The sequence below is a fragment of the Talpa europaea genome (genome assembly GCF_964194135.1).
Source record: "Talpa europaea genome assembly, chromosome: 14".
NCBI lineage: Eukaryota > Metazoa > Chordata > Mammalia > Eulipotyphla > Talpidae > Talpa > Talpa europaea.
The window spans coordinates 73024139-73036407 of NC_140082.1; the positions used below are offsets into that span (position 1 = coordinate 73024139).

Sequence of the window (12269 nt, forward strand, 5' to 3'; positions counted from 1 at the left end):
CACTTGCCGGAAGCAGGAACCGCAGCCCCTCGCGCCGAAGCCGCCTGTCAAGCCCCAAGCCCTCTCTGTCTCTCCCAGCCCCGCCTCTTAGGGCCACGCCCAGAAGGGGGAGACGCCGAGCTGACGTCATCACAGCGCGCTTCTTTCTCCCGACCACGCCCCGAGGCGGCGCAAGGCGTGATTTCATCACCGTGCGCCTTCCGCCTGTGGAGTGTTCAAGCTCCGAGCGCGGGCAGACCTAGGTCGGGAAACCGAGAGCTCGCTGGTACCGTTTCCTGCCCTAATGTTTCCTAGCGTCTCCTCTCCGCGAACCCCCGGGCCTGGGTCCCGAAGGGGCCCGCTGGGCGCAGTTGGGCCAGGCTCCACGCCCCGGGCCGCAAGCAGGAAAGGTCTATCCCTAGGGTCAGCAATCAACTCCCCGGTGCTCTTCTCGCCGGTCGGGCGGCGGAGCTCGCTGAGCTCGCGGTAAGTGACGGACCGGGTTGGGTCTAGCCACGGACGGACCCACGGGCCTCGGGGGGCCTAATGGGGTAGTGTCTTCAGAAGCCTCCGAAACTGGGCGTGGTAAGAGGGAAGATGCCAGTGTTGGGAGAATAATTCGCCACCCTTGAGAATTCTTTCAACCTCACTTTGATCAATTCATCGAATCTTAGCTTTGCACTTTACATGGAATTACCTCTTGGGTAAAGATGAGGAACAAACTGATTTGAATCAGTGATTACCTGCTTCCTTCATACTACTCCTGTGATGTAGTATACGTCATCCATGATTCTCTTCTCATGTGAAATGACTGTAATAATATCAGACTTAACCAACTCCGTTAGACCAAAGAATCAATATGAAATCACGATTCAGACGTGGAATGTGGGGACGAGGTCCTCCAAACCCGGAAGATAAACATGATATCTTAACACACAAGTCGCCAATAATGCCTGCTGATTGGTAATTAAAGGGCTTCTGGGCTTTGTACCTGAATTAGTAGGGAAAAGGCTTTCCATAAGTAGTGAGGTAAGAGTAGTTTTGTTAGCAAATAAAAATGTGTGCCAGCCGACATCACTGGGAAAAATCAAATTTTGCACTCCCCCCTTTAATAAAGAGCTAGAACTTCAGAAGGTAGCATGTTTCTGAGTAGTTTCCTCTGAATTTATCTATCAGAAATTAATTTCCTCCTGCAGGAAAACAGTAATATTGGATCTTGAACTTATAGTTAAACTATCTATGGAATTTTGCAATACTTTAAAGGAGAACTGATTTTTAAAGAATTCACAGTATTATTGACTACTGTATTTTGAAAGTGCTCTTCAAAGTGCTAATAATTGTCAAGTGTTTTCTATTCCTTTTGAGAATAAAAGCACAATAAAAAGTCAGAATAAGAATCATACTTTTATGTGTTTTTTAAAGTCTCTGCTTTTTTGGTGACATTAAAAGAAAAATCTTTGTTATACTTTGTTAGGGATCAGAGCTCTCTACCACTCAGTATTTGCATCTCCTTATTTAATACCCCTGATGAGAAATAAATAACCTTTATGCTAGTTTTTACGATTTTTTCCTTGAATGTTAACAATGTTAATTTCTAAGGCATCTGCTTTTCAAGGTCAGGTAACAACGGATATTCATGACTTTAATTCTTGCTTCATTGTACAGATCTGGATGATTTGTGTAATTGTGGAGCTGATGAGAGCTGATGAGAGCTTAAAAATAATCTAACTGAATATTTTAAAGCTTTTTTAACTACAGTGTCTGATAAGTTCTCTCTATATATTTTAAATGTAGATGAGACCCTCAGAATGATCCACAATTTAAAAAATGGATCCAGCCCAACCTTATTGTTTCATAGCTAAGAGAGCAGGGTTATAAAGAGTTTTAAGCAATAAAATGTATATCTGATTACAAGAGTGTAAGAATTTGAAATTTTTTTTCTCAATCCTGTCTTTTTTTATGAAAGATACATTTAACACTATTTGCATCAATGTTTTTTTCACTGTTTATCCTCATCTTGTTTATTAAATATCTTTTTATTGTGAAATTATATGCATAAAAATTAGGATAATGAAAAAATTTTAAGTTATCGGTGAAATAATCTGGTTTCTTTCTGTAGAGGAACACCTACACGAATATTTCCATATCATTCCATAACTGATTCTACAAACTATGATGTAAAATCATTTGGATCATCTCTTCCTGTTAAAATCATGGAAGCGCTAACATTGTCTGAAGGTGGGTGTCGTTAACTATTTGACTTTATTAGCAGTTCAAAATGAAGTCTAGATCTAGCATGGAGATTGACGTTTATACTTTCTTTACCTTCACCTAAATGTGGAAAAACAGAAAAACTGTTTCTTCACTGTAATTTGAGAACATGATTTCTCCTTGAAATGTTTATATTTAATAAGAGGATTTATTATTCGTGTTGCTTTATCAAGGTAGAATTACGAATGTTGCTAAATACTATAGAAAGTAAGATTGGGAAACATGGAGAGCCACATGCAAAAAAATAAAGCAAGACCCATATTTAACAATACATGAAAATTCACTCAAAGTGGGTTAAAGGCTTGGACACAAGAACCGAAGCCATAAAGTACTTGAAAGAAAATATAGGGGACACACTACGGGACATCTACCACAAAGATAAATATGGGAACCAACCCCAGCAGCAAGGGAAACCAAAGCAAAAATAAATAAGTGGGACCATATTAAACTTAAGCACTTTTGTACATCAAAAGAAACCATCACAAAAACAAAAAGGCAACCTACAGAGTGGGAAAGTATATTTCTATACCATACATTTGATAAGGGGTTAATCTCCAAGATTTACAAAGAAAATCCATCAACAGGGGCCTCCCAGGTGGCACAAGGGGTTAAGCACAACACTTCAAAGCTATCTGCAGCCTCTGCAGCACGAGTTCGATCCCTGACTGGCTAGGGAGCTATCCACATGGCGCAGCATACCTCTCCTGTCTTGCCTGCTGCTCCCCTCAGCAGTATATTTCAGTCAGTCTTCCTGTTCTGTTCCCCACTGTCTCTGGTTAATCCTCTCACTCCTCTGCACCTCTGGCCTGTGCCTCAATTTTTGTATATATAAATAAATCTTTAAAAAAAAAATGCATCAACAAAGAAATAAATGACCCAATTAAAAAATGGGCAAAGGTGGGCCTCCCTAGTGGTGCAAGGGGTTAAGACGCAACCTATGAAGCTTCTACAGCCTCTGCAGCACTAATTTGATCCCCGGCCAGGGAGCTACCCACATGGCGCAGCAGACCTCTCCTGACTCTCCCTCTGCTCCCCTCAGCAGTATATTTCAGTCAGTCTGCCTGTTCTGTCTCTGGTGAATCCTCTCACCCCCCACACCTCTGGCCTGTGCCCCAGTTCTTATATGCATAAATAAAGAAATCTTTTTTAAAAAATGGACAAAGGACCTCAGTAGACACTTCTCTAAAGACATTCAGATGGCCTATACACATATGTTCAACATCACTTATAAGACAAATGCAGATAAAAACCACACTGAGATACCACCTCACCCCTGTGTGAATGGCCCATATAAAAAAGAATGGAATTAATAAATATTTGCAAGGTTGCAGTGAAAAAGGAACTCTCATCCACTGTTGGTGGGAATGCAAGCTGGTACTGCCCTCTGTGGAAAATGGTATGGAGATGTCTCAAGACAAAACAAATGGAAATCCTGTAGGATCAAGCAATACTGCTTTTAAGTGTTTGTCCAAATAACATGAAAAATTTAACATGAAATGATCTATGTACACCTGTGTACATAGCAGGATTACCAAATCTTGGAATCAACCCAAGTGCCCTTCAACAGATGAATGAATAGAGAAACTGCAGAGTATGTATTCATTGGAATATTAAAAGTTGTGAAGAAAGATGAAGTGTTGGTATTTGGCACAAAATGATGGACCTTGAAGGTGATTATGTTGAGTGAAATCAATCAAAAAGTGTAAGATAGATTTTTGGATGGCTTTACTTACCTGTGGAATATAAATAACCCAAAAAACAATTACCTGCAAACAATAGAAGAAATAAAAATTTGAACTCAGCTAAGAAGAAGATAATGGTTACCAGAGGGAATGCAGGGAAGGGTGGAGGAAATGAAGGAAGGAGGCAGATGGGACATGGGGGATTTGGTGGAGGATATAGGAAAAAAAAAATGTTTACAACAAAATTAAGAAAACATAGGCCTAAAAGTATTCTTCCCTTTAGTATATTTCTAAACGTGGTTATACAAGTTAAATGTCTCTCTAGTTTTGCATCACTAACTCCTGAATTATTTAAAAGGTTTTTTGGTTGTGAATATTTTTTCTGTGTGGTAAGTTTTTTTGGTAAAGAATGTGGCAGTAGGCTCCTGTGTTTGAGTAAGCTGTACCTTCCTCCTTCAACAATGTTTATCACTATGCTTATGAATAAATGGACAATTTCATGTAAAAAGAGGAAGTAGTAGAACAGGTGGGAAGAAAAATGGAAAAGATATTTAATGTAGAGCTATCTGTTCTATGGGGTGGTAGTTGTTAAGAATAAAAAAAAGAATGGCAATAAAGAAGATTTTGGTATAAGGAAATTTTAACAGTTTTTCTTATTCATACTTTAAGATTAATTATATACCTCATTGTTTTCTTTAGTTGATGATCAACTGACTGTGCACATAGATGAGGGTGGATGGGCTTGTCTGGTCTGCAAAGAAAAACTCATCATTTGGAAGATTGCTCTGTCACCCATTACTAAGGTAATGACTAATGAGCTAGAAGAAATTTAAGAAGAGTGTTATCACTTGGGCCTTAATTTTAACCCTAAATTTTCAGCGTTGTTGGAGGAGAGTAATCTGAATGTACGTAAGCATTATGGATTTGCATTTTTATTGATATACTGAGCATACATACATATACAATTGTATATTGGAAAAAAGTTTCACCCCTTTAATAATTTTAAACAAGAGACTTGTTATTTACAGTCAATAAAATTAGAGCTTTGGAAATTTTTAAAGAATGTCTTGCTAAGCCACATAAGATAATGAATGAAGTTTGTTTATTTCTAAGATGTGTTTCATTGAGTCTACTGAATGATGTTTACTAGAATAAGAAAAAATGATACCAATTTTTACCATTGCTAGTGTAACTTGCAGTTGTCAGTTTCTCTCACAGGGGTTTTCTGTCTGTTTCCTATCAGGCATACTCTCCTTCACACTCATTCATTACTGACTGGGCCATTGTTCCATTGGAACTCAGGATGCCTGCTTATCTAAACTCTCCATGTCTGCAGTCTTCTGTACAGCTGCTGCCTCGAAATAAGACTTACTGAGGAGCATGAGTGAAAGAAGAGGAGTTCTGAGGGCATGATGAGTTAGCAAAGGAGCCAGATATTCAGTCAAGTCTAAAATATTTTCTAAACAATTTGGTATAATTATTCTGTAGTCATGCTGACTTTAAATGTTAAATCAGCTCTAGACTCAAAAAAATCCCATGGGAAGTTGTGTACTTCTCTTAACAAATAGACTGTAGTCCAGGAAGAGATTAGACTAGTTGATATTCAGGGTCCAATCTAGTGCTTATAAATTTTCCTGATCCCACATCTCTTAAGCTAGTTGGTTTTCACATTGCTGGGAGGCAATTTTATAAAGAAGAAAGAATATTTGTAGAATGATATTTCTAGTGATGAATCAGAATCTAAAATATGCAGAGAAAGGAAATACTGAAGCTAGTTGCATATTCCGAAAATTGGACTTGACATGGCATATTTTTATTTGGGTTTGTTCTGTAGTTATCTGTTTGTAAAGAACTTCAGCTGCCACCTAGTGATTTCCACTGCAGTGCTGACTTGGTGGCTCTCTCTTATTCTGCTGCTGCAGGTGAAGCCCATTCTACACAGGTAAGTCACTTAAGTAATTATTGAAATATGTTTCTTAAATAAGAGAGTCTACACTTGGAGGAATTATCTAACCCAGTGCTGAGACATAACTATAAAACTACTGGAATCGGGCCTCCCCTGGTGGTGCAGTGGTTGAGCTCTGGGCTGGGAAGCTGCCCTCAGACTCTGCAGTGCCGGTTCGATCCCCGGCCGCCAGGAGGGTCCCACATGGCAGGACAGATCTCTCCTGCTGCGCCCACTGCTCCCCTCAGCAGTGTATTTCGTCACTCTGCCTGTTCTGTTTCCCACTCTGGCTCTGGTGAATCCTCTGTACATCTGGCCTGTACCCCAGTTCTTGTTTAAAATGAATAAATAAATCTTTAAAAAAAAATTCATAGAATGGCAACAAAAGAAAAATCAATTTTACTGTATTTATGTCCTAGTTTCTTTATATCAGTGTATTAGAATTCCAGTTTCTGGGTCCTTTTACTATCATTTCTGAGTGATATGCTCTTGTTTCAAGGGTGTTGCTGTTATGGTTGCCACTAGAGAAGGATCCATCCGCTATTGGCCAAGCCTTGCTGGTGAAGAGAACTACACACAAACTTTTGTAGACTTGGGAGGTGATAAGACTTACAGTTTCCTAACAGCAGTGCAGGTATAGGATGAATATTCTTTTATATTTATTGGACAACTGTGATTTGGCTTGGAGGTGAAATTTGAAAAGGGTGGGGGTTTGAACAGAATGCATCGCCTGGGAGGGTCAAGAAGAGACAAGGAGGATTTAGGGGCTAAGATTTTGAACAGTAACACAAAGGAAAACCCTTCTTACAGGATTCTGAAATACCAGTCGTAGAAACATTTTACAAGTGATTTAGAAACTCTGAGGCACTATGAAAAAAAGTCTGCTGAAATTTATTCTGCGGAAATAAAATCTGATACTTGATTTGTTGAACTTGTAGTGTGGTGAACCTATAATTTAAAAACTACAATTTAAAAAAATGCAACTAAAAAATTGGAGCAAATTTTTCTATGTAGAATTAGTAAGTGAATGGACTGTAAAGATTAAGTGACTGGATAAGTAAACTTCTAATAAAATAACACATTTTTATTTGTTTACATTTATTTTAAGGTATAGTGGTATTTCTCTGTATCTGAATATTTTGTGTTAATTTTATCTTTGTGTTTGATGCACAACTGGACTAATTTTATAATATTTGTTCACAGGGGGGAAGTTTTATTTTGTCCTCATCAGGAAGCCAACTGATTCGACTGACTCCCGAAAACTTAGGAAAGATTCATCAGCATATCCTGCCTCAAGGGCAAGGCATGCTTTCAGGAATTGGTCGGAGGGTTTCTTCTCTTTTGGGAATTTTATCTCCTAGTAGTGATCTCATAGTAAGTTGATAAAATAACCTTGATATACAAGCTTGTTTCTTACGAAATCAGTAGGTCAGGAATTTCCAATGAAGTTCCTATTGACTCTTCATGAGTAGTGGTGTACATGAAATAAAGCCTTTGATATTTTAGTAAAGCATTTCTATAAAGATGATCAAATGAGTTCATACTGAACCCCACCCCACACCTTATAATATTAATGTTCTTAAATCACACAGTTTATAAGTACTTTTTTTAATTAAAACTATTACATAAAAGTGTAGATGTTTTAAGGACTAATTTTGCTTTCTAGATACAACCAAAAGTGTGTTCTCCTCTCCCAAAGAGAAGCTATCTCTGTGGATGACTCAAATCTAAATCTGTCTGCTGGGCTTGCAGAAGTAAAGGGAGGAGGATGGGTACTGACATTTATGGAGCACCACGCTACTTAGTGCTCCATCTTTGTAATTTGTGTAATTATGATTACACGATTTGGAGAACATTCTTCAACTTGCAGATGAGGAATTGGCCTCAATGAGGCTAATGAGAAAACTCCCCAAGGTCGCAGAACTACTCAGTGATAGGTTCATGCCAAGGCTTTCTGGTTTGAAAGCTCATCCTTTTTTACTGTGCTCGTTCCTGTTTATTTCAGGTTGCTAGCATCATGTGCTTCATTGAGTGGTTTTTGAACCTAAAAATTAACATGTCCAAAAACAAATTGCTCATATTCCTTTCTCTCCCTTATTGGCTACACACTAATACACAAAACTCATTTCTCTTTTTATCCTACTTCTTTTACTTTCAGTTTTTTCAGTGACCCAGGCATAAGACCTTGATTTTATTTTAAAGTATCTCCTGCTCCTCTAGCAAGTTATTTAGTAGATTTGACTACCATATTTCATTTCCAGCCCCACCCTCTGCTTCCATTGTTTTGTCCTAATCTTCACTCTTTTAAATAAATTGCCCTGAGCAATTGGTGTAAATTTCCCTAAGCAAAAGCCGCACAGTTTACTCACTATTGGCCCCTTCTATCCCATTAGTGGCCAGAGTCATGGTTACAGGAGAAAGAGAGACAATTAGGATTTTAACTCAAAGCAATCATGAATGCCCAACTTAAAAAAAGAAATTGCATACATGCACTAACTACATACAGCTAATATTGTGTTTAAAAACCATTGATATCTCCCTTACTGGATTTACAAACTCACATTCAAAACTCTGCTATATGTCCTTTGAGCCTTATTTTTTGCTTCTCTCTGGTTATAATCTATACTACAGTTTAACAGGATTACTTCTTATTCTCCGAAAACTAACTTTTCCCACCTCCCTATTATGCTCTTCATGAGCCTTCTGCCTTTCTGCTGCTTCCTGTGGAAATTCTCACTTTTTAGCTCAGAATCACTCCTTCTTGTGAATACTAAAAATTTCACTCAAATAGACATAAAATATATAAAATTTAAATTTAAAAAAGTTCACTAACAAAACTTAAACTATAAACTTGACTTTTTCTCCTCATTGAATAGCTTTCAAGTGTCCTTTGGGATAGAGAGAGATCAAGCTTTTACAGCCTGACAAGTTCAAACATCAATAAATGGGAATTAGATGATTCTTCAGAAAAACAAGCACATAGTTGGGATATAAACCGAGCCCTGAAGGAAAATATCACTGATGCTATTTGGGTAAGGAGAATAATGTTTGTGTCTGTAATTCATGTTTATGGTTATATGATGTTTCTGTAGCTTCATTAGAACATATTTCAGTATAATATGTTTTTAGCAATCAGATAAGTAAAAATGTGATATTTAATCTCTAGAAATATTGGGGGCCTCCCCGGTGGCGCAGTGGTTGAGTGCTGGGTTGCGAAGCTGCCCGCGGCGTCCGCGGCGCCGGTTCGATCCCTGGCTGCTCCCCGGCCACCACCGGAGGAGGGTCCCACATGGCGCACAGACCCCTCCTGCCGCCCGCTGCTCCCCTCAGCAGTGTACTTCGGTCCTTCTGCCTGCTCTGCTCCCCGCTCTGGCTCTGGTGAATTCTCTCACCCTCCCGTGCTTCTGACTGTACCCAGTGCATGTATAAACAAAACAAACAAACAAACAAATAAATAAATAAAAACATGCCTCTATAAAAAAAAATTAAAAAAAGATAAAAATAAAATAAAATAGAAATATTGGAACTCAATGATTTACTGAATTTTTAACATGTACAATAACTGAGGTACTTTAGTAGGTGCTAGGGATATGAGGGTGAAATGATTCCTATACTCAAGGAGCTTATGTTGCTATTTTAATATAGGGCTCTGAAAGTAACTATGACACTATCAAAGAAGGGGTCAACATTCGCTATTTGGACTTGAAGCAAAACTGGTAAGCAGTTGATTTATCATAAAGAATGTTGGTAGTAATTTGGAAAAATAAATTGATGTCTCTTAAAATCATGAGCCAGTCTTTCTGTTCTGGTGCCTTAAGTGCTAATCTTATGCTGACTATCATGCCCTGTTAATTGGCTTTATGTTCCTTGTCTGGTGATACTAGTTCATTTGAGTAGTATGGACAGTTCTCAACCTTCAGCTGTATTTATATTGGTTGTCTGCCCTGGCTAGAAATGCATCTTTTCCACTTTCACAGCTGGAGCTTCTCTTCACTGCTCAGGTAACTTCCCCACTGTCCTCTTTCTCTTAGTAGAGGTACTGGGCACACTTTTCCAGTCTTTCTGTTGCTGAAGGAGCATTAGCTTACAATTGAGCCTGAATGGCATAAAGGAAGGATAGGGTGAGGTTTTGTCTTGGCAGTGTAAGTTAGACCTCACAGTGAATTTCCTCAGTGTTCCAAGAGGTGCTGAGGTTCCTAGGTTAGTCTGGTAAGGTTAATGTATCCCTTGTCACCATTTAGCAGTAACACCAAAAGTCATATAGAATGTAACCATTTGTAACAAGATTTCTGTAAGAAAGTTCAAAGGAGTAAGACTTGCATTACATCAAAACACAATTTGCCAGAAGTTAAGGGTGATTTTTATTTTAGAGTAATTTCGTTTAGTGGAACAAATTCTACTTGTTTCTTGGAATGATGTTGCTGTTCTGCTGTATTAATTTTTTTCTCTCAGGCATTGAAACTGTCAGTAGGATCCTTTATCGTTTCAGAAAATTTATGTAAGTTGTCACTAGAGGGTGCATGCCACCCTGTTAATAAAGACAAAAATACTTTTCCTCTGGGCAAAAGTAACTAACTACTCCTTGCAACTACTCTGCTCCATCAGTAGTAGAACAAAACCATCCATAGACATTTCACAATGAAAGCTATAATCCAGTAAAGCTGCACTGACTGAAGCTTGGCAGGAGGACTGCTTTGCCAATCCCTGCACTAGATGATTTATTGATTTTTTTTCTTTATTTTTTAAAAATTACTTTAAATTATTATTTTTTTTTTTGTCAAGGTAACTTTGTTTCGCAGCACTGTAAATGATTTAGGGGTATAGGCTCACACCTCACACCTCTTTAGATTTATATTACTATATCATACCCATCACCATGGTGTGTTTCTACTAATTCAGATTTTTTAGCTATATTTACATATAGTAAAATTTCATTTTAAGTGGTGAACTTTTTTTAAAATCGAGTAATGACAGTACAGATTATATAGATTTATCAGGGTTTATTCAGAAGTTGAAGGATATTTGATTGTTTCCAGTTTTAGGCAATAATGAGTAAGGCCACTATAAACATTTGCACAAAGGTTTTTGTGTGAATGTAAATTTTTCTTTCTCTTGGGCAGATATCTAGGAGTGTTGTTGTTAGGTCAAATGTGTGTGCTTAACTTATAAGAAACTGCTGAGCCATTTACCAAAGAGTCTGTAGATGTTACTTTTTCCTTTATTAGTGATGGGCTCCTGATTTTGGCAGCAGCATGGCACCCAGCAGACAGTCCATGTCTCACCTATTATTCTCTGATAACAGTAGAAGATAATGGCCACCAAATGTCAGATGCCGTAACTGTAGAAGTCACTCAGTACAATCCACCTTTTCAGGTAAGATTTCTTTCTTTTTTTTTCAGGTAAAATTTTCTACCTGTAAGTTAAATTACAAAGTGCCCATCACACTGAGATTTTTTTCCCCTAAACACTGAAGAGTCAAATTCTTTAAGAAATAAATCTTCAGGACTTGGAAGTATGTTAAAATTGCTAGTTTGTGAACATCACATTTTACTTGCCATCTCAGACTTGTTCCTTTGCTCAACCTTAGCTAAAGGAATCAGTAGAATCAACTGACAGCAAGCAAGATCTCTAATTTTAAACTTCTTAAAAGCAATTAAACGTATCATTTAGTAACTGATATTCAGGAAGAAAAGCTTAATTAGCTCTAAATTCATTTCATTTAAACTAATGTTTAGTTCTGTTAAACCCTTATTATTTGATTTTTAATTTATGTTTATTGAGGTAAAGTTGATTTGTAACAGTGTATATTTTAGGGGTATGGGTTCACATGTATACGGATGTATGTAATCACAGCACATCTACCACCAAACCCTCAATAATTTCTTGTTCTTAATATAACTTATTTAACTGAATACTATAAGGAAATCTTTGTTTTTTTGCTTCAAACAAAAATAAACCTTATGTGTTCTGATTATGTAGGAAAAACATGCTCAGTGCTAGAAATGATTAGACAATGCAAAAGGATATGAAGTAAACAAATTTTGAGGATTAAAAAAAATCCCTATAGGACCCCACTTGCAATGTTTCATTTATAAAATTAATTCTTTAATTGCAAATAGTATATTGTTTTTAGCATTTGCTAATTTTATCATTTCATTGGGTCTTATTTCTATTTCTGCTTCTGATATTATTAATATATATGAACAAATTAACTAATTTTTCTTGTGCTTGATAACTTTGCATTCATGTAAGAACCAAAATATTTATCGGGGATCTTTTATAAAGAATTTGCTGACTTTAAAATAAAACGTTAATTCCTTTATTTTCTTTTTCACATTTGTTATAGATGTCTTGTTAAAGTCGTCACCATGGAAGTGTTTCTAAAATTTTGC

At 37.4% G+C, this 12269-nt stretch overlaps 1 protein-coding gene across 1 annotated transcript in view; it reads left to right on the plus strand.

The window, feature by feature from the left end:
* Positions 1–283: 283 nt before the first annotated feature.
* The window catches only part of NUP133 (nucleoporin 133), a gene marked incomplete at both ends in the record, with an annotated part of 35638 nt that continues 23652 nt past the window's right edge, over positions 284–12269 (plus strand). Inside the window, 9 exons of the mRNA XM_084253431.1 lie at positions 284–465; positions 2099–2217; positions 4632–4735; positions 5767–5874; positions 6377–6511; positions 7081–7251; positions 8754–8909; positions 9523–9593; positions 11103–11250. Coding sequence (XP_084109557.1) covers positions 284–465; positions 2099–2217; positions 4632–4735; positions 5767–5874; positions 6377–6511; positions 7081–7251; positions 8754–8909; positions 9523–9593; positions 11103–11250 — 1194 coding nt within the window. The remainder of the gene's footprint in view (positions 466–2098; positions 2218–4631; positions 4736–5766; positions 5875–6376; positions 6512–7080; positions 7252–8753; positions 8910–9522; positions 9594–11102; positions 11251–12269) is intronic.